General features: G+C 40.0%; 1 protein-coding gene across 4 annotated transcripts; it reads right to left on the bottom strand.

Annotated features, from left to right (window-relative positions):
- Positions 1–15: 15 nt before the first annotated feature.
- Positions 16–26044, bottom strand: VPS39 (VPS39 subunit of HOPS complex). Of its 4 annotated transcripts, none has more exons than XM_055795666.1 (26): positions 25806–26044; positions 24128–24193; positions 23251–23277; positions 22735–22799; positions 21905–21947; positions 20809–20903; positions 19584–19679; positions 18820–18912; positions 17084–17267; positions 16450–16570; positions 15974–16094; positions 15052–15181; positions 13751–13893; positions 12774–12917; positions 12069–12210; positions 11695–11781; positions 8358–8431; positions 7633–7731; positions 7261–7378; positions 6658–6786; positions 6068–6170; positions 5064–5109; positions 4344–4493; positions 4040–4174; positions 3355–3446; positions 16–2187 (listed from the first exon to the last, which is right to left on the bottom strand). In XM_055795666.1, the coding sequence occupies exons 1-26, from the start codon at positions 25876–25878 to the stop codon at positions 2112–2114; spliced, it is 2652 nt and encodes an 883-aa protein (XP_055651641.1). In that variant the 5' UTR covers positions 25879–26044; the 3' UTR covers positions 16–2111. The 4 variants fall into 4 exon arrangements, with proteins under 4 accessions (XP_055651641.1, XP_055651637.1, XP_055651646.1 ...); XM_055795662.1 differs by having other exon boundaries at positions 19584–19682; positions 25806–26043; XM_055795671.1 differs by lacking the exon at positions 23251–23277 and having other exon boundaries at positions 19584–19682; positions 25806–26043.
- Between the last annotated feature and the right edge of the window lie 1596 nt (positions 26045–27640).

Genomic DNA, 27640 nt, shown 5'->3' with positions numbered 1-27640 from the left:
TGACTGAAACACACACTGGTTCACAATATTTATTACAATCTATTGCTTTAGATAAACCTGCTGTATGGCTAGTAAACCCAAACCACATTATAAGAACCAACAAAAAAAAGATACAGCACAAACTACACCTCTGTAAAAGGTATGCAGTGGAGGTGAAGAGAGGCACAACCTTAACCATAGTAAGAGCACAATGAAGATCCTCATGTGAATAAAGCTCTCCTGGCAACAGATAATGAAGGTGAATAAAAATCAGACTAACAGTACTAAACATAAGATATGAAAAAATCAGAGCAATATTGTTATATCTGTATACAAAGAATACAGGGACTTTTTAAATACCCTTCTTCATTCTCAGTGACCTGTAAACACAACTCTCCCAAACCATCCTCCCTCTGTACCCGAACTAGTATATAAAGATCTATACAGAATGTGCAAATGCAATATAAGTATTTTCAGGCTCTCTTCTTCAAAAAGAAGAAATACAAGATTAAAAACATTAACACCACAGACTCCCCCTACCCAGCCTCTGCAGAAAGACATCAGCAGCAATACTGCCCAAGACATCCAAGTACAGAAGTAGCAAAACACCGGACCAAGAGATCCACAAAAATGCATGGCATATGAACAATAAATACAAACACATGCGGAAACAGAAAAAATAAGGCTAAAGCAAAATTATTAACACTGGCAAATGAAAGTGAATTAGGACTCGTCAGCCTGCAGCAGATCTGTTCCTAAAAAACATGTAACAATGGCTTAAGTAAACCTACAATGTTAACTGAGATCCAATTACATCTTAGGCAGACAAGCTTTATTCATCTACATGTCTGTTAAGAGGTGATACCTCATAGTTACATGCCATGCTCTGTACTATTTAATAATTACATATTTATAAGGATTGCTAGACCAGGATGCTGGGAGTCAAATAGCCACTCTACTGGTTTATTTGCTACTGCTGCCTTTTCATTACCACTGCACAGACTCTTTCTGCACCAATCAAACATTTTAATAGCCCTCATACCAATCTACTATAGATTAAAAGTTTGTGGAAAAATAAGTTAGACAAAAATATTACAGCCTACAAGGAGTACGGTACAATCTAGTTCTTGTAGTTAAGATTTCCAGCCCAACAGTAACTTCAGAACAATACTAGCCTGAGCAGAACGCAGTTCTACAGGATTTAAAATGAAGATGTTGAAATAGTCTGGATTTTACTTCAATGCTGGAAAGTGAACTAGAGACCAAAGAACTTACATACACAAATCTCAAGTGTAGTCTAGAAGCTCAAGCAATAACTATAGCTCACTCCCTTCAGAACTTGCTTCTCAAAGTGTTCTTTGCTTTTTGCTATAAGTGCAGATGTGAACTTCTTAGAACAGTCTCTGAGCTTCCACTCATGCTAAGAGTGAACATATTCAGTGCAAACATACAAGTTGATTCAATTTACAGCTCTTGAACTAAAGTAAAAAAAAAAATCCTTACTACTGTTTGTCTGACTGTCTCCTAATCAGAAGGTCAGGTGATAACACTGAGTACCAATAAAAAGATTCCTTTTGCCAGCACTTAAAACATTCCCGTTACTGAGATGAAAGTAAAGTTATATTTTCTAGGTCTAGAAATAGGCATAGAAGCCTTCTCCATGCCAAACCCCTGGTGATCTTCATGCAATACTGATACAGCTGCAAAGATTTTAAAATAATTTTCTTTTTTTTTTTTTAAGAACTATTTACATACAAGGCCAAATCACAATATTGTCATCCTAGGGAAGTAAGTTTTATAGTAAAACTTGACTTGTGAACACCCAACAGTTGTCTAACAATTCATTCGCAAGGCTGGAGTGTAATACAAAACTCAGTACAAAAATCAGTTTCTGTTCTTCACATGAGTACTGAGAAGTTCAGTGTAGTTGCCCACACTGTAACAACATGGTTAAAGTAATTTTCTAATAAATCAATATTACCAGGTAGGTACAGTCAGTCCAAAGATACAAATGACTTCTACCCAGTGTAAGAGAACCTAACAACAAGCCTCAAAAATCTCAGAGGCATCAACTTCTTAAGTCGTCAGTTCTGCATTTCATATGAATGTTGGGATTATTGACCATGACAAGGTCAGGTGTCCAATGTGTTGACTTCTTTGGAGCAGAAATAATGCACAACGATTGCATTAGGGTATCGAGCAAATGCACTGTGAAGAGACAGAACACAAAACCCAACTGTCAGTAGTTACAAACAGTTTTCCCCAATTCAAACAAAAACATCCAAGTTGTGCAGAACCATGCTTACAGGAAAGTGACACTGTGTAAATTACAGCCTGATTTATTCTCAAAAAAAAAAAAAAAAAAGACAGACAAAAGAATTCTATGGATTTTGTAAGCTTCATTTAAAAAAAGGAAAAAAAATCTATGTTTTTGTTTCTATAAATACACTTTACTTTGAAGTCACTGCTAACAAAAAAGACTGGGTGACATGCTGACATGCTTGGCCCTTTAAAATCTTGTTGAACTTCACAGCATTAGAAAAATCCTAAACACCTAAACCAATACTGCATATGCAAATTTAAAATCTGATGCTACATGCCACACACTAACCGCAAAAAATCATATATGCATAGCAATAAGTATATTTAGACTTATGTTCATTAAAATGCTTTGGAAAAAAACTTTCCCCTATCATTGTGAATGCTATTGATACCTCAGAAGGGTTCACATCAACAAAAGAAACAGTGAATAAGCTAGTCACATTGCACTTCACTGGAGTTCAGAGGGGAAAAAAAGCAGATAAAATTTATATTCTATGATAATTAACTACTAGGAATGGTAGAAGGAAAGTTATTGGCATCTGGTTATCAAGTGAATTAATTTGACTTTTACAAGTCCCAAGATAATTAGGCTACAAAATGTAAATAAGCCAGTGAACCACAAAGCCATCAGATACAGAAAAGTATTACACATGTACCTTAGTTTGACATTCTTTATATCATCCTTCTTAATTCTAGTTAAGTGGGTATTAGGCAGTGTCCTTAAAATTTTTTCCAAATTCAGTATGAGAAGCGATTTTCTGCCTTCTAGAGTTGTGAAATAAGAAGCCTTAAGAGTTTCTGAATGGATTTTATTCTCCTTTGTTGAAAGCAGGATTAAACGCTTGCAGTAAACTTCCCTAACTAAAGCTTTGATGTTTTCTCAGCCACCCAGTTGAGTGATGTAATTTGTAAACTGAAACACCCTTCAAATGTCTCCCTCATACTGCTATTCTGTGTACATAAAGATTCCAAGTTTTGCAATATTCTTAGTTTAAGTGTACCGGATTCATATTTGATGTAATTGCACAAGTTTTAAGATACATGGTCGCTCACCTGTTACCTATCTTCTTTTTACATACAGTGCACACTTTCTCCTCTGTAATAACGCACTTCACTTGCTGATGCAAGATTCGCTCCTCCTGGACCTAAAGAAGAAGAAAGAAAGAACTTTTTGAACAGGTAACGCCACACCACAGCTCCTTTCTAGTCCGGTGAAACTGAAAACTGTCACAGTGTTTAGTTTTCAGTGGCTATATCCACTGTATAGCAAGTTGTACAGCACAGAAGCAGCAGGTCTGTAGAGCAGAGCAGGTACGCTGAATACCCAACAACCACGCTATATGAATTGCAGGATGTTATTTTCAACTAGTCTGGTCCACAGATAAATCATTTTAACCACTGAGGGATGTGCAGGTGAACTACTGAACTGCACCATCTGGTTTAGCTTATTTGAAAGAAATCCAGTCCATGCTCTCTGAAATCATCCTGCAACGCACACCAGAGCACAGTGAGTCCAGAGACTCACAGCAAAGACACACACCTCATCCAAACTAAAATGAACGTACTCGCCATCTCCAGAAAAAGGGACATTCAATCTACTTGATGCCCATCTACTAATTTCAAGCGCACTAGAGTGTCACCTAGATGACACACATTCCGCCTAAGGAACAGTTAATTTAAATATTGAACATCTGTTTTACACCACCATTCCAATAAATGACAGGTGGTGGGTACTTACCCTCAGAAACTCTGCATGGAGAAGATTCTTGAGTACTTGATTAGATCTTTTCTTCTGAGCATTTTCTTCAAGGACTTTCTCTAAGAAGATTCGAATCTCACTAATCTGTGTATTTGCTGGGAGCAGGTTTATTGCCTAGAGCAAAATACACTTACTTAGCAAAACTTAAGAAGGAACAGAGAGCAAAACAGAATAGAAATCAGCACATTTAGCTTGACAACAGTTACAATCTGTTCACTTGCCTACTCCAGTGCCTTCTATCACCTTCTGTCAACAGTACAGAGTACTTGCAGGTCTTTCTTACCTTGGTAGTATCCAGTTTGCTGTGATGTAGTTCCAAAACCTGCAGAGCAGCCTGCAGATTGGCTTGAGGCTCCAGTACTTCCATCTTAATTGGTCCCAGGCAATGAACACTAGGTGGGGAGAGATACATCCGGAGCAGTGACAGATAGACCTGTGGCGCACAAAAGGAAAGTTCCGAACCCATTACATGCATCCAGAATTGACAGAGCTGGTAGAACACAGCGATGGTACTAGAACATCGTACCCATGCCATTCAAAAATTCTGAAGTGTCCATTTAAACAGCTCTATTCTTAAAACAGAAACTTAAAAGTACCAGTGATGTTCAAGGCCTTTTAAGACATGCATTCTACACTAAGGTTTTTCGATAAAAGCAGTTTTAATCATGCTTCCTTCATTTAACTCACATAACTCATAGCCTTTAGAAGCCAACACTTCATTGTTTTTTAACGTTAACTTCTCTGTAGATGTGGAATACACATGTACATATTCTGTCTTCTGAATTCTGTCAGAACTTTAGCTACAGAATATGCACTCAACTCCAATTTCAAACCCCCAATCATCTAGTAATTCCAAAATTCCAAGAGCTTATACATAGGTTCCCATCCACCTACAGAAACCGTGAAGTCTACATTGAGGAAAAACTTTAAAGTCCCTAACATGGTATGAATAGTCTAATACATCCTTAATGAAAAGGAAGGCTGCAAAGATGAAGCTACTTACATCTTTGTTCCCATCTTTGTTTCTGTCATAATGTTTATGGCAGTAGCTGGAACAGAAAAGAATCAAGTGAAATGCAGGGACAGTTTCAGAACCCAGAGAATCAGTCCACAGAAATTAACATTTAAACGCTTTAAATACTGAATTAGGTGACCGCACATCTGATTTTGATCAATTAATCAAGTTTGCACAACAAAATTACATCATTTACTTTGCATAACAATGCTGAGAAAAGGGAGATTTCATGCAAGTCCCCCACTTCCAATCAACTTAAAAAGCTTTAATGCAGAAACTTAACTCAATTCAGCTGTGTAAAAAAAAAAAAGGGGGGGAGATTTCTCCAGTCAGCACATCATAGTATAAAAATACGTGTAGATGTATCCAATTACTGTACCTGAATCATGAAGAGAAGGTGTTCATTAGTGTACACTGCATACCAGGGTTGAATGTTCTCCGACAGGCATTTGCTGAAATTAGCTTCAAAAGAAGCTATGTTGAACAGGCCCCAATGTTCAGATATATCTGCTATTATCAGTTAATTCCATTTTCACTTAAGTACTTCAGATTCATTCAGAAGGTTCCCTGACAAGATACATCCAGCAAAACGCTGTACCTTTACTAGAGAGGATTCTGCTAACTGAAGGAGCTTAACTTTGCATGTGGGCTAATGAACATCTCTCCAAAGAGAAAGGAAGCAAAACAACGTACAGAAGTTCACAAGCAAAGGACAGGTGGAAACAAGGAACTCACTGATGACTGTCATATTGCTCTGAAGTGCAATTACAGAAGAGCATGAGAAGGTAAACCTCAAGGGGACAGCATAATCATCTGTAATGAACAGATACCTGGAAGAGCCTAAAAGTCAAGAAAGCATGGAAACCCAGAAGATCCTGAAGGCTTACAGCATTTATGCTCCACATAAAGCAACATTTCATTACATATCCTATCCACAGGGCAGGGAGCAAACCAAGTCTTGCAAAAAACCAAACAAACAAAAAAGCCCTTACTTTTCAGCCATGTTGGTGTCCTTCAAAATATGAACATAAATAAACAGAGCTTGCTCATGCTTCCCCATACGACCCAAGAGCAGAGCACGTTCTTCTAGGAGACCTAGTGACAGCAATGAAGGATTAGCCAATAGCTACACAGAGAAGTGACAACATAAGCTCATTAGTGACCAGACTAACAGAAGGAACTATAAACCAAAGTCTAAGCACAGGTTAAAGTTACACTGAGACTGTAAGCCTACTTCACACTGGTCTCAGTAACATTTTATGAATTCTTAAGCAACTTAAGAAACAACAAACTTCAGATCTGTAGACCATTTCAGGCTCATCAAAAAGTTAGGCTAAATATTTAAGTGATGGGAGATGGCACAATGTCTTGGGCCCACAGTTACAGGAATCCTGCAGGGATTGGTAAACCTAACTACGCCAGCAAAAACAGTCAGTATACACCAGTATATACACCAGTGGTCTACAACTACAGATATAACCATCTTCTGTTGCTAGTTACCACGACTCTACAATAAGTGAGGAGGTTTTGCTGTGCAATGCAATAAGCTAGGGTTTAAATAACCTAGGAAAACTGAACTCACCATCAAAGGGGAAGTCACTAATTAGTCGACTGGGTTCATACCAGCTAGACTTCTCCAGAAAAAGCAGAAGCTTTTTCCGGTAATCCCCCAATTCTCCTCCTTCCTCTCCAGCAGGCACTGGAGTTTTATCTATGTGGAAGAAAATGACACAGGCCATGGTATTACAACTATTTCACCACACTAGTACACAGAAAAAAATAAATAATTATGAGGAAGAGCCAAGTGCTGATGAAACTGTTACAGGTGGGACTGGGACTCTGACTCTGATGCACCTGCCAAATTACATCAGCTCCTTAAAACGCATTAAGTGGGTGGTTAAACAATAGACTCAGCTATTCAAGACCCTTCTCCACCCTCAACATGCAGAATTCAGGAAGCAGTAGCTGCCATTCCACTTAATCATGAATAAAGTGTCGCTTGGTCCTTTAAGATCTCTAGGGAGGCAGACTTCCCTACAAACCCACAACTTCTGTTGTTCTAGTTCCTTCATCACTTGGGACATCTTCTGGATGTGAACAGGGAAGACTTAAAGCAATACACTGTGAAGGCTCCCCTGTACAGTCCCATGCCCCTGGTCTTCCCACCAGAAAAGGCTAAACATACCTGCAGGGAAAGAACTGAGATATTCTTTCATTAAGCCTTGCACCTTCTCACAGTACAGCTGGATCAGACAGTTGTGAAACTCTGCACCAATTTCTTCCCAGACATGAATGATGTGTTCCTGTAAATACATAGTCAGGTTCAGTTACAGACACTTCCTCTGGAAAGTCATTTGTTATAAGCCACAGTCCCATGCCTGCCTTTACCAACCTTGACTTCAGGATTTCATATATTTTAATTATTTTTTCTTTGCACAATTTATGGCAAAGCTAGCATGCTGTGAGATAGCATCAAGCTCAAACGCTTGGAGAACTAAAACCCTACATGTAACATGTTGTACCAAATGTAGTGCACTAGTAGAGACTGAGTTCTTACCAGATAAGGAATAGTCAAGCTTTTAAAATTTTCTATCAAGAAGTTGAGCACTTTGTCTCGAGGCAAAGCTTCTACTTCAGGGAGGTCTTCTGTAAATATCTGTTAAACAAAAGTTTATCCACAGAATGGTGATTTAAAAAAAAAAAAATAAAAAAAATTAAGCACCACAGTGTACTTTCCCCGAGACGCCAATACCCAGCATATCATCACATATGTCCACAAAGTACAGGAAGTATAAAAAAAATATCTGAACAGCTTATTTAGGCTCTGAGAAGCTCTCTCGCATCTGAAAGGATTAATAAACATTCCCACTTCTGCCTTAGTTAACACTCTTTTACAGTGCCCAACACCTCCCAAATACAGGGAGTAAATTATATATCAATGAGGAAAGGAAAAATAAGAAAGGCAAATTAACATTTCACATTCAAATACTCAGGCTCTTGTACAAAAACTGTGACATCAACAACAATAAATGTTATATCAAAGGTTTCTACCTACTTGTTGCAAGATAAGGTAACTCCAAGAATGAAAAAGCATAAGGAAAACTGAAAGGCTGTCCTGTTGTATCTACTGCTAATCTTACCGTAGTACTGAACATAGAAAATATAAAGTATATGTTTAATTGGATTTACCATTAATACATCACTTCTTACATTGAGCTCTCCCACTTCCATACACTGCACTAAGAATCTCAATGGCAAGGTGTCTGTTTCAACCGCACTTACCTTCAGTCCATCTTCAGGAAAATCTCTTAGCACCCAGACAGAGTAGGAAAACACCAAGTGCAAGTTCTCTGTGCCTGGAATACAAAAGACAACAGTGCTCAATGTTAAAATCCTTAATATCTATCTACTCCCAACACAAGCAAATGCTTTCAGAGCCAGCAAAGCTTAATTTACAGGAAGAACTTCATTTGGTTTTTCCCTGCTCCAGTCAAGTAAATTACACATTCCAGATTAAAGCCACAACTTCACTGCTCTACAAACATGATTTTAAACAGAAATAAGAACTCAAATACTAAATGCCACAAAACATAAATAATTCAGACCACAACCAAGCTCAGTCATCTTAACCACATTCCAAAGGCCTTCCCTTACAATTTGTTTTTATTACGGTAGAAAAAGCACTGTACTTTTCACTTGTGTAATTTGCTTCAGTCCATTTTCAGCCTGCGAGTCTACTAACTTCTACAGCAAATGGTCAAATAGTAGTAAAACATCATAGTACTGAAGTAACGGGCACAGAAACTACATGACAGGTAATAACTTTTCAACTTTTAAGAAAATTCAGGACCTGTCTCTTTAAAAAAACACTTTCATTTAGACAATTTGGTTTATAAAACATGTTAGGAAAACAAGCCTTTCCTCTCACCCTCCTGATGAGAACCACTGAGGCATTCACTGCCCAAACAATGGAGCAACACAACTATACAAGCTATACAAGAAACAGAACCCTACACCAACCCTACAGAAAGGCAGTCATTGCTCTTTTTTTCATCCCACAATACCATAAAGAAGTTACTACTTAAACAAAGCAGCATCTTCATAGTAGCAGTATTTTGAAAAACAGAAGATGGGTGCTATGAAGTAAAACAAAGTATAGTGCCCAGAAGAGTCAATTTCAAAGTTTCAGGAACAAAACAGTAACTTGGCAAGTGGCACTAAGGTCATGGGTCTGAATCTTGCTGAACTTTGATTAGCTTTCTGAATTAACAGGGCATTGTATGGTAATGGATTTGCTAGCCTCACTGAAAAAATTTAAATAAAGGGCAGGACAAGTCATGGGAGTAAGTTCTTATGTAGAACAAGAGACAGAGAAGAGGAAGTTAACTCCTTAATCAAGTGTGAGTTTAATAAGAATAGCTCCTTTCCAAAGCACTGAATCAAGTTGCCTCTGCTGAAATGGCAACCAAATCAAACATGAAGTTACAACCTACTCAAAATGCTCAAGATGGCAGGAGAAAAGGAACTCATCAAGCTTATAGATCACAATACTGAAAGGCCAACATCACACCACAGAACACTGGCTCCCTCAGCACACAATATTCAGCTAAATGGCGATTTATACTGAAGGTCACAGGCAAGGATATTTTCTGCTCCTAGAATTAAAGCCAACACTGAATTTCTAAACTTTCTCAGCAACAAATCCCTACTCTAAATATGAGCTATAATAGGAAGAAGTTCTGCATAACACTTTTAACAGATAAAGAATGGTGTAATACAGAAAGCTATCTACCACGCAATTGAATACATTAGTTCTCCTGTGCCTACCCCTGCACAGACTAAATATATTTTTGATGGACATGGCCAATCACGGAATTAACAATTAATATTTGCTTTAATGCAATGAACAATAAGTGCTTACTCTGCTGACACATGGCAAGTATCAAATCCAAGTCAGTAATACGTACTTGATGACTTAGAAGACCACAGCTACAAGCCTGAAGGAAATTTTCCCTAATTACCTGAGAACTATTAAAGACTATTTCATTAAATGCCCCAAAAAACAGATAAGAGATAAATAAAGAAGAGTTTCTACTTCACTCAATGTGAAGTGAAAGCAACTAAAAATCCATCCTGCATAAATAAAATTGAAAATGTATTATTTTTTTAAAAATCAAATATTACTTAGATTAGAAATTCATAACTACAGAAGCCTCACACCAAAAGGGGATGGGGCTGTCAGAGGGATAAATCTGGAGAAACCTCAGTCTGAAATGCTTTTATCACCTTATTTAAGGGACTCCCAGAAATGAAACTTACCAATCAAGGCAGAATGGACAGCACAATTTAAAAAAACACACACATGCACAGTATTACATTTCTGCTATTTACCCATCTGCAAATCTGCAAGCAACACTAGTGTGAAACATTCCATTTATTACCAATAGTTATCTTTCTAGGCTGTTTCCACCATATTTCACCACTCTGAAGTGAACAGACTCAAATGTCCTTTATCAGTTTTAAAGAGCTGAGCAAGAAGCATACAGGAAAACTGATTTTCAGGAGGTCCTGAAACAGAGAAGCTCCAGAAGTCTTAAAGAAATTTATCAAGCTGCCAAGATTTTAGAGAAGTATTCCAGACACCTCGGATAATTCTAAGTCTTAAACATCACCAATCTCACCAATGAAAAAAACAAATGAACAGCTGACACAGGTCAATCAAGATGAATTTATCAAGATAACAGAATTCTTTTTTAAGTTAGATTAAAGGTTTGTTTTGTAAAGCTGTATGCTGCATATAACATACCTATACTTCTCTGAGTGATGTTACCAAATTACACCAATGCACAAGAAACATGAGAGATGTGATACAAATAGGAAAGGTCTCATGTCATTTTAAATAACATTATCAATGAATAAACAAACTGCCAACAGAAGCCAGTAGTTCTGTAGTAGTTATTATAGAAAAAATATCAAACTTTGCCAACAGTATAAGACTATGAGATGAACAAAGTTATTTCCCTCATAAACGACTTGCTTTCAAACTAATAGTGCAATACTTTTTAAAAGCTGTGCATTTAGAAATAAATAATATTATTTGATGGGAGGACTATTCTCAAAAGTTGCAAAAACAAAAAAGGACTTGGGAGTTCACAATTAGTAGTCAGCCATTCAAGTTGCTACCGTGATGCTGTGACCAGCAACTACAACTGTTAGGTCATTATCTGTATCTACCTAAACACAGAAAAAAACCTTCTTATAGGACTCATCTCAGGAAAGATAGGAGCCCCAGCAACTAGAAGTCTGACTTTCAGCGGGAAAGCCTAAGCCAGAAGTTAGACTTTCCTTTTGTCAGTGATGGTAAATCATCACTGGAAGAAAATTCAAAATACTACTATGGCACATTTTCTACCAATGGAAGTTTTTATTGTAAATAAGGAGTGTTTTCCAGTAAGATACTCAAGTTTCAACAAGACACTCAGAAACTAATCCTTGAAGTTTCCCTTATGCAAGAAACCAGACAAGATGACAAGGACATGCTTTAGCTTAGTCGTCTCTATAAAGTTGATGAACAGTACAGTAACTGCTAAGCCCAGCAAATGCTCTCCTTCATACTCACCCAAATGCTGCAGATATTGCACTGTCCTCTCATGACCCTTCAATGGTGAGTTTGCTTTCTTTGACTGATCCACCAGTACCTGTAATGCTTTCAGAACAACAAAAAGGTTCATTCCTTTGTAAACAAAGTATCATCCCAACTTGACCCACAAAAAAGTGCACTTTTCCTTTTCTGCTACCAAACACAATACAAGGGTTTGTTTTAAACACACAGACCAAACCGGTAACAAGAACAAAGGCTATTCAATCACAAGATAGACCCAGAAACAAAGTCTCTTCAGAATATTGCCTGCTCACTGAAGGTAAGTTAAAACTCACTATTAGGAATACATGCTACTATCTCTTCTCCTCTCTCCACCCCAACCTCACACCTACCTTTCTCATGCAGACCTTTCTTCTCATACAGTATTATCAGCTCACTATATTTGTGTGCCTTCTTTAGTACATGCTCACTCTCCTCAATATGGCAGTGATTGTTCTCCAGACGTAGCAATGGTGCCACCAGGGCTACGTTTGTCTGCAAGCAAAAAGGGAGTACTTAATACTTGTAATGTGCACCTCCTAAGCTTATGGTACAAAACATGAGCTGGAAGAGAAATAAAAAGAACAGTCTGATAGCATAAGAAATGACAGTTCAAAATTTTAGAGCAAGGTCCATCTTCATTTCCATAATTTGTTGGGACAGAAAGGAAACAATATATGAGAGCTATTCCTTTTCAAGAATAGTGGTCAGCTTTGAAAAACACTGTTGACAGCAAAGATAATACTCGCCTGCATTCAACAGTACAAAGCAAGATGAGAAGCATTCATTAGAACCTCAAAATACACAGGCATGGCCACATTCCTTTGACAGAGGCAGCAACCAGAAACAGATACATCTGCTTTATTCCATGAAACTACTTCCTGACCAGTGAGCAAACTAGCTAACGCCAAAGTTTCACAGATTGTTTTTAGACCAAAGACAGATGATTGTGTGAGAATTTCTGAAGTAGCTCCTTATGCTCCTCAAACATTTCAGCCTGAAATTCCAATAGAGCTTGCATGATAATGGAAAGGTCTCTAGGTCAGGCAGAAACTCACGTGGAGGTAACACTTTAACAGGGTGGTATCAATGATTTGTAGCAGCTTCTTTCTGGATTTGATTGTGGGTGTTCCTTCCATGAGGGGTGAGGTACTGGACTGATGGTCAGAATCATTTAGCTTCTTCACCAGCTGACTTCTTTTCTGCAGGACATCAAAGGAAATTTTATCAGGAAGAGGCTATGGATTTCTCCATCCCACCTCAGTAAATACAAGCCACCAAGTAAAAAGACTAAATTAAACTAAATTAATAACTTCTTTTAACCAATTGAATTTCTATTGTTACTACCTATTCAACACGTCACCTTTCCAACCACATTCATGTATATATATTTGTTCTGCGAATTTATAGTTTTGCAAGATGTCCAGAATCTTGCAAAAATAGTCAGAAGGAAGTTCTGTTCACCTAAACAGAGACATTTTAGAGAACTCAGGAGACATTTAGAACATTTTGGAAAACAATTTAGGTTTTGAACTACTAGGCACAAAAACTATCTTCCTTCAGACAGAAGCTTCCTTTTAGTGTAGTAAGAACAGCAACAGAACAATTCAGATTCCAGTTACAACAAAATAGAGAGGACAGGAAGTTACAGTACCCACTACCTCCTGTTCCACCTTTTATTGCATGCTTTTGACCTGTCTCTTGGATAGTGTGACCTCCACAACAGCCACCAAACAAAACCAAAAGATCAAGAGCTGAAGTCCTCTTCAGAAGGCTTCTAGAAATAAAATACTGGACTCATATTCAGACCTGGTGCATAAGTATGATGCCTCCCACATTATCTGTGGGGTACCTCATGTCTTCCAGTTCGCCTGCTTTCTCAGGAGTTACTGCCATAGTTTCCAACCATGAAGACAGCCCATTATGGCTAGCATGACAGAGCTGGAACCAGTATACTGCTTCCTGTACAAAGTTAACCACCAAGTATGCTAAAACTGAATAAACCTGCTCTGAAAACTGATACAGGAGCACTCACTTGAGTTAGGTAGTCTATCAGAGCTAAATGTGCCTTCTCCAGCTCTGCCCCAGACAGCCCTGGCAGGGGGTTGGGATATTGTAGCTGCTTCCTGTAATCTGTGGGCAGGAGGTCAGGATACAGACCCATCACATGAGTAGGATCTAAGCAAAAAATAAGTAGTATTAGTAACCATTCATTATTTCTGCAAACTCTTAAACATATGTAACCATTGAGTAACCTGAGCTTTCCAACATCGGTGTTTGTAGTCAACTTGTATGTACACAAAGTTCAAGATAGCAAAACTTGCTTGTTACAGACAAGAAGCTAAAACAAGGCAAAAGCAGCAAGAAAAAGGCTGTTTCAAAGTCCAAGCACAACAAGTTCCAACCTGTGCGCTTGGCACACCTGCAGGACAAGCCACTATTATAATCCTCTTCCTGCTCTTCTTCCAGAATCCCAGCATTAACAACTCTGACAGAAGGACAGGATTTCTAGGAACAAGCAATGTTTTAAGAGACAATTTATGGGCTTTTGAAACAAGAACTGATTTAGTGCCATTTGTAACTAACGAGCACCCATTTTCATGAAATTTAGGAAAATTCAGAACTACTGCCCTCTGATTTAACTTCAAAGTATTCTGAGTTATCAGTCCTTTTCTTTCACTGTAGTTTTCCAAAGTAAATATGAAGTTGTGTCATCAAAACAAGTCAAAATTCTGTTTCAATGCACAAGGGATATGCTGTCACCACAGAATCTCAGTCTTAAGCGCTATTTTATGGTACAGTCCAGTCTTCAGGTGTTCTTCCAATAATCCCAGTACAAACCAGAGGAACAGCACCAGAGGCTACTCTGACTTCCAAAACCACTTAAAAGTTTCCTGGCTTCAACAGCTTGAGGAAACAGGGTTAAGGATCCTCAGTTTGGTTCAAATCCAAGGATTTAGCAAGTCTACAGATGATCCTTATCTTTCATTCCAAACTAAAAGCCGGCTTTTGGCAGCTGCTGAAACCCTCAACTTCCAAGGTCTATGTACATGCTATGCATGCTGTAAAATAGTCTACAATACCAATATATTCTGCACAACGGACGAATTCATGATTTAACTCTCTGACTGAAGTTAAAGTACTGTAACCAGTTTGACAAAAAAAAAGCTAAATAAATGAGTACACTATTTGCCATTCACAGGGGACTGGTCTGCACAAGACAACACTGTTTTAAAACAAAAACAAAACAGAAAACAAGAAAACCCACAGAACAGTCTGTGAGCTTCATTTCATTCCTCCTAACCTAGGTATCTCAATGTCAACCCAAGAATTCACCTGTACCAAGCTTGGCAAAAACTTGCATGGATTCATCAAAGCGCTTCTGGCAGAAGAGGTTGAAGGCAAAGAGGTTCTTTATGTGGTGAATTTGTTGTCGCTTCTCGCTATCTGAATCATCTTTCATTTCCTACACACATACAAATAAATGAACATTAAAAACCCCTGGGCCTTGTAAATAAAAAAGAAACATTCTACAGAAGTAATAGTCCTATTACCCTTTGGAGAGAGTAAGAAGAAAGATAACCTTCCAAAGTGAACACCTCTGAAGGTGGTTCTCAGATGCTACACTTATTGTGTCACTCAGAACCTGAAAGGTTTGAAAGCTAGCTCTGGTTATGTATATACTCACTCTATCACAGCAAGCATCTCTTCATTCATTTGCCTTTTCAAAATATTTTTTCAAGTTAGTAACACAAAATGTAATTAATTCATTTTAAAGTAGTTCCAGGGAAGTGTCCTGAAACCAGAAAATCCTAAAACCTAAATCCTAGGAGCAATATAACTAAATGTACTGCTTCAGCATCTCTAAGAAATTATGATGTTTCAGAAGTAATATGGAGGGCTATTAAAAAAAAACAAAAACCACACAACTCCAAGCAAAACTGTTTACTAGCAGTCTGAAGACTCTGAAGTCCAGCTGACTTTGAAGTTGAAAAGAAGGCAACCAATTAAGCAGCTAAGAGATAATCTTCCAAATACGAGATGGTATCTCAATCTAAACCACAATAGATCCACAGGGAAAAATGGCAGCACAAACCTAAAAAGTCAAAAAAGGCTAGAGTTTACCAGTTTGTGCAATGTGGACAGCAGGGAGGTTAAACTCTCTGGACTAGCTACAGTCAAGCAGAAGGAAAACACCCTTTTATATCCTCCTGCACAAGTGCATCCACTGCAAACCCGAAGGTTTGTGAGTACTTACCGCCAACTGCAAAGCCAACTCAAACTGCTTGTCCTGCAGGAGCTGCTGGATCTGTGTAGCTATCGATACCGGAATCAGCCGCCAGACAAAGTGATTACTTGCCACATATATAATATTTGTGCTGTAAACAAGACAAAAGGGTCAGTTACTAAGTTCCAGCCCTGAGAAAGAAGCAATACCCTATCTGAAAAAAACATTCCTGGTTAATACACACATGGATCAATCAGATACAAGGGCACTTTGAGCAATACTGCAAAGCAGAAAGGAGAAGACTGTATCTCCAGTGATGATAAATACCAAAAAGACACTCAACTCTGTCATTTACTCCTCAAAGTATAACCTCCACCCATCTGTTCATAAAAACCAGACTGATTCAATGCTACTACTTAAGCTGAGAAGCTATTCCTCTCCCAGTTTTTCAGAGTGCTACCATACACCCAGACAGCCTGACAAAAATTATCGTTTATGCTCAATACCCTCCAGAGGTGATGAAGCGTGGTCTTTGCAGCTCAATACTCTGTACCAGCAGCCGGGGTTCAAAAGTGCGGATCTCCACGTACCTTGGCAGAACAGCTATGATGTAGGGAGGCTGGTGTTCTATTAGTGAAACAAATGAAAAAATAAGTTGATTGTTTCAAGCAATACTTGAGAACAAGTCATGACTTAAAAGTAAGGCTTCTCTTCAATCCCCACCCCTGCTTGAAATATGTCCCTTTTTTTGCTTATTAAAAACAAAACTCAATGCCCAACACTGACAGCAATTTGCTAACAGACCACTACCAGGTTTTTTGTTCATCTTTCAACAGGAGGAATTTCTGTGGCACTCAGATGCCCAGGAACTACAATGTTTTAACATACTACGTTCCATTTAAAATCTTGTCCCTTTATAAAAGATAGGCAACATGCCGGTTTTCTGAGACGGGCATACAGACTACAAGCAAAAAAGAGGAAGAAACAAAAATAAACAATGTGAAACCTTCCACAGAGCATGACTTGAAATACTTCAGTGACTGCCACACTCCAAATTCAGCTAGTTTCTAAATACCAGGAACACATGAATTTTGTCATATACAGAGAAGCAAAGAAACAATTTTTAAAAAAATTAATCACCCATGGCTATAGGAATATCTGTCCAATTCAAGGCACACTTCTGAGTACAGATCCCTTCTTCATTGAGCACAACTGTTAAATCATCTTGGCCAACTGCAACTTTTCCATCTGCTACAGGAGCTACCAATGGTTCCAGTTGCTTTCCTGTGGGAAACAGTTCTTTGATGGATCCTTTTCCATCCACCTAGGATAATAAAGAAAATGAAAACCAACTGTTATTCAGGGGGGTTTCAGTTGAAAGTACCTAGAGGGATTTACAACCCAGACTAATCACTAACAGGACAAGTCTGATTTTAAAGAGCAGCAATAAATTTTTCTGCATATCATCATTTATCTTGCTTATACATCATTTGCAAATAAAGGGTTAATACTTTTGTGTCTGAGATGATGTATTCCTGTTACCCTAACAGCAGCTGAGCAAATAATTCATACAGGTTTACAAAATTCATGGCATAGTAGCAAAACCAGTTGAAGTGTTGAAACACATCTTGGTGTAACCAGAGGATTTAATTTAGGCCAAAACTTTAACCTGGTTCTATTCTGGCATGAGTAAATGTTGCCACATAAAAAACAAACTAAAGGCCTAGCAACCTACCTAGCCTTTTTCCAGCAGCCCTAGCCACTCATTCTTGTGGCCACATGCTGTCCAGGGAACTGAACCCACCTTCCAAAAAAGAAAAAAAACACTAATCCGAAGAGCTGTTTTGTGGGCTGATCTAACAACTTACTGCCACCAAAAAAGAGAATCCTTCCTCCTTCAGCTCCAGCTACATGTTCCTGCTGCTTCCTTTGCATTACAGCTCAAGCACTTTTATAAATCAAGACTTAGCCAGCAGAAAACAATACCATAAAAATATGTGTATTTTTTTCTGCCTATTTAGTGAAATAAAGCTATTCAGTAACAGGTCAGTCAAGTACCAGAGCCAACCCAAAGTAGATGCCTGGATGGCAAGTCTCCACTCTGGTTGCCTGAGCAGCTGCACAGCTGCTCCTATCACTAGAATGGCAGGAATCAACATCTAGGACAGGGATGCAGAAAGGCATCTTTTGTGAGCAGTGTCAGTTTGAAGGGACTGTAAAAATTACTGCGCAATTTTCCTGTCAACTACAGAGCAGTGTTGCCACCCATGTACATACACATACGTATGTGTGGTTTACCTCATCTTCATCTCATTTTCCTATAGTATCAGCAGAAGCCAATTGTAAAGGCAGAGAAGAGAATCAAATATAGTTGTCACACAAAGCGTAAGTGGAAACTCTAATACTAAATTAACAACACTAAGTTTAGAGGCATTCTAACTGAAACAACTACGGTTCAGCAAAAGAAAAAAATCAAAAAAAGAAAAAATGAAGCTCCACCATCCGCCAGATAAGAAGATATCGTAGTCTTTTTCTCCCTTTTATAACTATATCCTTTCTTAATACATTAAATAAAATGCAAACTGAGCTTACAGAGACTGATGTCAAACCAAAACAAATCTTTTCCAATGGCTTTTCTCTGCAAGAGCTTCCAACATTGGTTTCAACAGCAACAAAGAGAAGATCACTTCCTGACAAAACAGCAGTTCAAAAGAACATACTTAGACCGCCCTTTCCAAAACTACATACAGCAAGAGTACCAGATGTCGTTTTTGATAAATGTCTGTTAGCCAAATCCCTGAGCACAGGAGCAGCCTCCATAGTGTCTACTGCTTTCCAAATCATCTGAAACACTGTATTCCAAATGCCAGCCTTACCCGTATCAGGTAATAGTCCCTCTTGAAGCCTACACAGATGGAGTTTTCACACCAGGCCATAGACTTGGGTACATCAGGTACACTGAAGTCCCCCTGAGGAAAACAGGTTAAAATGGCTGTTACAAGAGAAAGGCAGGTCAGATCTGGCAACACTGATTGTAACAGGCAGCACTGTTGTTGACACTGTATTCCCCACCACCACACATCTGACTTCTGCTGGTCTGCTGGCAGTATTCACCTAAAAAGGCTATATTTCTGCACAATAAAGAGGTGGGCTCTCAAGTTAGCCGGTAACTTCCTAGAAGAGCAGCGTAGCTGAAAAATCATCTATTCATTTCCATTGGTTATTTTTATCATACCAATATCTGGTATTTACAAGTGCAGTTCTCTATGCCTGTCATCAGTAACTACCTTCTGACTTAATGACATACCTGGAAACCTTTGAATAGAAGTGACCCACTTTCACAGTGTTACTGTTAGCTCTACATTTATAGAGGCTGCAGGTTAATACATTTCACAAGTATGCTACAACTAGAACATTAAAATAGAGAACACAGCCTTCGATTTAATTGATAAAACTGCATTAATGCCATTAATTGTGATTTCAACCAGTATTTTCACTTTTATTTGCTGCTTCTTTGTTAAGTCACTGCAGAACCAACTGGAGTTAATGCTCCGAAAGTCTCTGTGTCTCTGAGTTACAGGGACTGCGTAACAAGCAGTAAAGAACAACTACAGTCCCTGTGTTGAGGCGCACAACTCACCTGTAGCTCGTGGAACTCTCTGTCCTTCCAAAAATACAGTTGTAGCTTCTTCCGCACTGCCACACACATTCTGAGCACCTCTTCCCCTGTATCTGACTGCTGTGAAAACAGACAGGCCTAACTCATAGGCACTCATAAACTAACCACCAAGTAAGACAATACAAGGCCAAAAAATCCTCAGCCTGAAGCAAAGCTGCCAGCTGAAGAGCAGCTTTGCTCATCCATGCCACAAGGGCATTCCCTAAACAAGGAAGCACAGAGAGAAGTGGGGCAGGATTCTTAAAAATTAACTTTGGCAAGGATTGTGACACCAACGAAATAAAAACAAAAAAATTAAAGAGTACCGAAGTCATACACATGCACAAACAGAATATAAGTAGAGAGTTATCACCCCAGCCCTGAAGACTAGGATAAGTAGCTTGAACTCTCTGCAGTATAGGAGAGGGGAGAAAATGGAATAATGTAAAGAACATGTTATACTGACAGATAATAACATGAATAGCCATTTAATATTCTAGCCTATCAGAAAAGTTTCCTGACAAGAGATCCCAGCAAACCTAAGTGCCTGTACACACAAAACAACAAGGCACTTTGGAATGACCATATTTAAAGGTGCTCTGAAATACATCACTAGTTTTAACAACTAGAAAACCCTAAGTATTTATTAGAAAATACTTAACACTTAAGTTCCCACCAGGCAGAGAGATAAAAAGTGCTGAAGAACACTAAGCCATCCCTTCTGGTTATGAATAAGGTTTCTGAATGGCATGGGTAGGCCGAGAAACTCACTTGGATAGAAATGAGTCACTTAAACCACAGTATATGAACAGAGAATTACTAAACCTTATGGAACCATTTTACAGCCTGAACCTACCATAACTTCCCCTGGTGCTCCTTGGGCCAATACAGTTTAGAAGAAACAAATATGTAACAAAAACAGTGATGAAGATGCTTGGCAGAAGGACTCACTATAAGCTAGTACACTAGCAATTTAAGGGAAGGAAATGGCTTTTATATTGAAGAGGATCTTTCAAAAAAGAAGAGACACAGAGTTACTACAAGATAAAAATCCCTTGAGGTTTTGTATCAGGAGGTCAAAGCCTACAGTCACAACAGGCACAGGAAGATATCTTAGGAAGCACAGGAAGAAAATCAAGGTGACTACATTAAAAACTGTTCACTTAAGCAAAGCTTCAACATCGTGTCATTGTGTTCTCTCTCTTACCTGAAGATCACAAGTAAAGAGAGATGCACCTTTTGCCTTGGAAACCGTGGTGATTTGTTGAAATGTCAACAGGTCATGCACATAAATGTTGTTTTCTGTTTAAAACAAAATTCCAATTATGATTCAATATTTAATACATGTAGAGCTCATTGCTAATTCAAGTATTTTATCACATTTCACGTTTACATAAAAAGAAGAACTTGTAAAACTAAGAGCTGCAAGAAAGGAAAATGAGTGTTTTCCCAAAAGCTGAAAAGTGCTAAGGCACATACAATAAATGCAGAAAAGACAACCAACACCAGCACTGGCAAAATTACACGAAGAAATTGAGAACAGGTGCTAACCAAGTGAAAGTGGGAACAAAAGAAACAGCAAGCAGGCCAGAGACCAAGTTCATGATGGAAGATTGTATGAACAAAGACCATTTTGAACTGGCTCCTGAAATTAGTGGAAAGTGAATGGCTGCAAATGGAGGGTACTGTGGTCAAGTTTTTGTACGCACGAGGACGCAGGCAGCAGAAATCTACACATGCTGGAGTTGGAAGAGCTGGGACTTGGAGATCATAAAGAAGGGAGTAGCATCATAAGCAAAAAAAAAGACATAGGAAGATCATAAGGTTAAACAAATATAGCCAGAGACAAGCAAACTTAGATCTTCCACAAGATGGTAAAAGATCGCCATCTGCATAAATTTGGTGTAACACATCAATGTGAGTTTCATACATCAAACAAGTCTGGATGGAAGTTTTAGCCCCTATCACATGGTGCACACACATATGCACGCATGTATGTATATACACATGCCAATACAGACAAACTGTATATACACACACTTCAGTGCACATACGTATTTTTTTGATTTTTAATCACAAAACTTCATGTTAATACTTTGTTCTCCAAGCTGGCTTACGACAAGCAAAGCTGCTTCTCAATCTATGCTGCAGTGCTTCCTCTGCAAAGTGAAAACGCTTAAATCCTACACAATGACTTTTCAACAACTAGACTACTATGCAGGTATGTAGAAAGGGTGCCACATTTAGCCAAGTTACTGCATCAAGAAGACCTCCTTAAATATTAAAATATTTTCTTCACTTACCTAATAGACTGACCAGAATTTTAAACTGAGAAACAACATGAATCTGAAAGAAAGAATGCTATCAGTGACTCCATTTATAAACTAAACCTCTGAATAAGGCTTGATTATAGAAAGTCTACGAAAACGCATTTTAGATACTCTGCAAATGACGAAAAGACAAGGCAGCTATGTAGGCACAACCTTCCTCCAGCTATTGCAACATCTTTCATTTACACAGTTTTTACAAGCTAGCACACAGAGCTTGCAACCCAAGCTAGTAAAAATTGCTCTAAGTGGTATGTTACTAGTACAAAAGTACTTCTAAAGGAAATGGAGAGCGTTACTGAAAGAGGCTGCATAATCTTTGAGCCAACTACTTTCCTGAGCATCAATGTAACAAATGAACAAAAGTTCTCAAAAAAAAAAAATTAAGACTGGCAATAGATAATCTGTTATTTTAGTTGTAAATTCCAAATAAGAAGAATTACATTCACATTCCTATAGCATTTTATCCAAGAATCAAACAGTCTGCTGGTGTATTACCATCATTTTAACAAATATTCTCAAAGCAGCTGAAGATTCACTGCAAACAGCATTTCCATAAAAGCCAAAAATAAACCTGTAAGTTCCAATTCTTTGCTTTCTGCTTTAGCAACCAAACCAAACTTATCCCTGTTATGGGAAGAGTGTGCAAAAAAAAAAAAACAGGCTGTGCCACCTCCAGAAGAATTTATAGTTCGGGGTATTTTTTTTCTTAAGCTTTACAGTTTCCAGAAACAAGTTTGGTATTTCATTTCTTGGCTGAAATCACTATAAAATTTTCCCCACTTCAAGAAGATGGTATTTCCTACCTGCTGAATCTTTTTTGAGAAGTTCTTGTTGGATTTCTCTAGCGTCACTTCAAACCTATTGCAACCTACCAGAGAGATTTGAGATAGCATGTAAACTGAAGTTGCCCTTAAATTTATGACTAATATACCTTATACTAAATAGACTACAAAGAATTATGAAAGCAAACTTGGCCACTTAAAACTAAAAGAATCGTCTGACATATGCGGGCTATCTTTTATTTAATAGCTAAATGCATCAGAAGGTCTTCTACACAGTCAGGTGAAAATGTAAATTACAGTTCTTGTACCCATCTGAAAGACTCACAAAGTTACATTTTTGCCTTTCTGGAATTTTAGGTTACAGGAATTATATTTAGGTATTCTGAAATCCAGAGATACATAGATACCCATAAAGAATTTATCCACACCAAATTACCAGCAATTTAAATTGCTAGGGAGCATATCACTGCAAAGAAAGACAAGAAATAAACACTACACCACAAGGGTTTAAAAGGAGTTTTAGGGATAAAGACTTACAGACACTTTCTGATGACATAACCTCTCCTGGCATTGATGCAAAAAAGGGGGAGAAATTTACCACATGAGACAAGACACTAGCAACTCAAGACTAGCATGCTTTGATTGGAACATATGGCCTACAAGTTTCAGAAAAAGCATGCTGAATTCAGTCTCTAGAATCCAAGTAGCTACAAATGAACACCTTTCCAAGAGCCAATGAACTTGGAAAAAGATGTCTGCTTTCTTTCTTTCCTGTCCCACACTACACAACTTTACTGTGTTCAATAACATCAGTTTCTACATAATACCAGACACTGCAAAATAGAAATCTGTTCAGTGAAAAATCAATTTTAACTAAACCAAAAATAGAACAGCTCTATTTGTGGCATCTGTAGAATAGACTATGAACACTTATGACTTTCAAAGAGGCAGGGAGAAGAGTAAATACATGACAGAACCAGTTAGGAGGGATCTCGCTGCCCCACCCCTTGATGGTCATGGACCTATTGAATAAAGCTGCTCTTCCACTAATCTAGTCCTTCACTAACAAATACCAAACCTCTAGCAACAAGCAAACTGCACTGGTTCTGCATATGTTTGTGCACTGTATTCACAAAAATTATACTAACTTACTATAAATTCAAACATATAGATACCTGATATAAAACACACTTTAAAACAGAAAAGAAGGCTGACACTACTTGCTGTCCTTCTTGCACATCTGATAAATGGTAAGTACACTTTCACCAAAGATACCACAAATATTCACTAAACTCTATGTAGGACAAAATCAGCAATTAAACACATTTGTGTTAACATTACTACAGCCTCTTAAAGTGCAGGGAAATAAAAATAACATCATCAACTTTTTGCGACTTTCTTGAAGTCAACTTACCTATGTCCTTCTTGATCCTGTAAAGCAGGAGATGCCCTTGTTTGGTACCAACAAGGAGCCACTCCTCTACAAAGATGGGGGAGAAAAAGAGACTAATTAGTTTCAGCCAAGACTGCCCTTCCCTGCTAAGTTACGTTTATCAGAACACTTGGAAAGTTGTTCCACACACCAAAGAAGACTTTCTGTGGTGACTACACACTTGTCTCCCATCATCTCTGCTGGAAGTGCTCAGAAGTAGCTCTCATTCTCAGGAGAGGACAGCCCAAGATCAAGCAGTAAAGCAGAAAGTACAGCCTAAACATGACATCCCACTTGTTTACACAAAAGTAAAGCAGAAAACCATTCCATTTTTTGTGCAATCCAAAGAGGCAAGAAACTACTCTTCAGACATTGCTATCTCCCAGAGAGGAACACTGCTACAGAACGGGAAGAACTGTCAGGAAGAAAAATGAGTTCTATATGAGTGAGTTTGGTTTTTTTAACTAGTCCAAGTTTTTATAAGAACCCTCTCAAATAGTCAGCTATGCCTGGAAGGACAGTGGCAGCTTTGCGTAAGTAGCATTTGAATTGCCTGAACAATCAGCAGTCCTTCAAGATTTATAAAAGACAACCTTTTTATGTACAAAATCTGAGGAGTTTGAGACTCTTCCTATTTATAGCATACGAAAGGCACAACGCCTTCATTGGGTCATAAAATACAACTGACATCCTTCCTCTTTGCTGAAGATCATACAGGAAAGAAGCATACACAAATACTCCTTTCTACATCCAGTACTCCTTCATTGCCAAAGATAACGGTACTCCAACAAAACCTTGTTTCCTGCAAGACCGTTCTTCCACTATTTAATAAAAGAGTTGTAGAGACAGTTACACCTCTTTTTACACAACTATACTGCCATAGGCCTATGGGTTTAGGGCTTTTTTTCTGCTTCAATAAACACTCTGAAAGAGCTGAAAGCCTAAATGCAGGGATAAAGCACCTTCACACCTTCTCGACTACATAACTCTAGCATAAACAAGCCATGTTTAAACATGGCACTGCTGCTCAGGTTTTGTTCCCCAGACAGATTAAAGGGGTCACAGCCCCACAGTGCCTGAGTTACTGTAAATACCAGTTTTGTGTTATGGTAGCATACCTGATGGAAAGCACTCAAGCAGCCCAAAAAGCCTTACCAAGCCCTCTCAACACCACAGCTGGTGCAATCACCTGACCAAAATGCTGACCGTCGAGTGTGCCCAAAAATATAACCCTGTGTTTGTGCGCCGCTAACACATGCAAACAGACCCTAACCCTGGGACTGGAACATACCACACAGGGTTTCCAAAAAAACTTTTAGTCAAAACATAAGGAAAGCTTCTTGGCAGGACACTAGCCGGGCCACGGTTACCGCACCGGGAATCACGGCAGCCTTCGCAGCCGGGCCGCCGCCCCCGCCCCGAGCGGCCCCCGGCGCCAGCGCCCCGGGCAAACGGCGGGGACCGCTCCTGCGCTGCCCGCACGGCCAGGCCTGTCAGGCGGCTGGGCGCCCCCGGCGCGCAGCCGGCCGGGCCCGAGCGCCGCACCGACCCCGGCCCGCAGGGCAGGCCGCGGCCGGCCCCGAGAGCGGCTGATGGGGCGCCCCGGCCGGCCGGGACAGGAGAGGGGCGGCTGGGGCTGCGGCGCGGGCCCCCGGCTCACCCCAGGCCGCCAGGCAGTCGATCTGCAGCGGCAGCTTCTCCAGGATCGGCACATGCTCGAAGGCGTCGTGCATGGCGGCGGCTTCTCGGGGCGCGACCCGCCACCCGGGCAGAGGCAGCGCCGCGGGGGGCTCCCCCTGCGCAGCGCGGCGCGGCGGCGGCACCGGCGGGCGGGGGAAGGGCCCCGACGGAAGCGCCGCCGAGGCCCGCAGCGCCCCGCCCTTCCCGGCAGCCGCCGCGCGCGCCCGCACGCCGCCGCTTCCACGCCGAGGCACCGCCCCGCGCGCTGTGCCCGCCCTCGCCGCGTCCCTTCGCCGCCCCGGGGGCGGGCGGTGCCGCGGCAGCTGCGGCCCCCGTGAGGGCCCGGCGGGCACGGGGCAGCCGCGCTGGCAGCCCGCACAGCAAGCGCTCTCCCGCAGCGCCTGCCTGGCGGCTGGGGCACCAACGGGAACCGCGGGGGGGGCACGGGCAGCGCCGGCGGGGGGCGCGCTCCCCGGCCCGGAGGGGCCTGGCCTCGCCCGGCCACAGCCCCGCTGCGCCTTCGTGCAGCCCCACAGGGGGCGAGACAGCCGGAGCCTCGTCTGGCTATCGGAAGTGTCAGGGTGCCACTCGCTAACACAAACCACAGCAGGCAGGACAGTCACCGCGTATATCAAGAGAAAAACTGACCTGAGTAACCTGAGGAAACCAGATGAGAACAGCAAAACATCTCTTGCAAGTAAATACCTGGGTTTGGAGGGCCTACGCTTTACCGTAATTAACTTCTCCAATGAACTTCGCAGGTGAAGCTCAGTCTCTGGGAAGGAATCTTCACTTGCTACCTTGTCCCTTCCAGAACAGGCCACGATGGCATTTTGGTCACAGAGAGGTGCAACGTTCACCACCACTGGCCTAGAATCTAAACTAATTGAACCGAACTGAAAAAGCACATCGTGCTGATTGGTGAGCATCTTCACTGACAGAGACCACTGTTTTAGAAAAAGGGGACTGAGGATGCTCTGTGCTGGGAGACCGAAGCACAGGAACAGGCGAACAAGTGTGGTATTCTTGCATCCAGCTTCTTTCCTGCTCAGGAATGAAACCTTGCTAGAGCACAAAGCCATGCTAAGTCACATCCCCTTCACAGGTACCAGAACTGCAAGTTGATAGTTATGGCTCAGGCACGTATCTGGTCTCCTTGACCTAGGATTCCTACAAAAGGAATACAGTGATAGCACCAATTTAGTGAAAGAAAATTTAAGTTTCACTAACACCAAGTAATCAGGACTTCACCTGATTTTTACCAGAATGCAAATTACGTGCAAGACACCTCTTCAGGTTTTAAAAAGTAGCATACTTTTCCTTTCACAAACAAAATACCATATAAAGTGTACAGGAAGGTTTTTAAAAAGCCCACAAACTCACACACCCCTACATCTGCAGAAAAAGACAAACATACCCTTCCTTACCCCAGGTCTTATGCTCCTGACTCACTCTGTGCTATCAAGCCTGTTGCATTTCTTCACCATGCCACATGATCCCTTATTACTCAGTCCCTCCTCTGGCACTCCTAGCAGGAACATCTTGTCACCCTAATGAAAAGCCGGTCAACATCATCTGCTTCACTGTGAATTTGTTTTCAGTTTTCTGCATTACACACACATGGTATGATTGCATCAGTAATACCACAGCTACTTCTCACAAATAAATCCACACACAGAAAACTCATCAGGCACAGGAACTCTAAAAAACTCCCTCTAAATTTGAATTCCTGGCAGACATTTAGTAGAGCATTATCTCAGTTAAGAACAGCTTGTTGAAAATATTTGGCCAGCAGCCCAATTTCCTAAAGAAAAT

The sequence above is a fragment of the Falco peregrinus genome, chromosome 1, assembly GCF_023634155.1.
Source record: "Falco peregrinus isolate bFalPer1 chromosome 1, bFalPer1.pri, whole genome shotgun sequence".
Classification (NCBI taxonomy): domain Eukaryota; kingdom Metazoa; phylum Chordata; class Aves; order Falconiformes; family Falconidae; genus Falco; species Falco peregrinus.
Note: the sequence above shows the minus strand (reverse complement) of the source record. Positions and strands in the feature narration are given on the sequence as shown.

Excerpts from the sequence above, each read along its gene's own strand:
- VPS39 (XM_055795662.1), bottom strand. The coding sequence starts at position 25,878 with ATGCACGACGCCTTCGAGCATGTGCCGATCCTGGAGAAGCTGCCGCTG. Across the intron at positions 16,571-17,083 it reads AGATATTCCTATAGCCATGG|AACACCAGCCTCCCTACATC; the intron begins GTGATTAATTTT and ends TTTCACTAATAG. Across the intron at positions 11,782-12,068 it reads GAAAGGTCTGCATGAGAAAG|CATTACAGGTACTGGTGGAT; the intron begins GTAGGTGTGAGG and ends TTGTTCTGAAAG.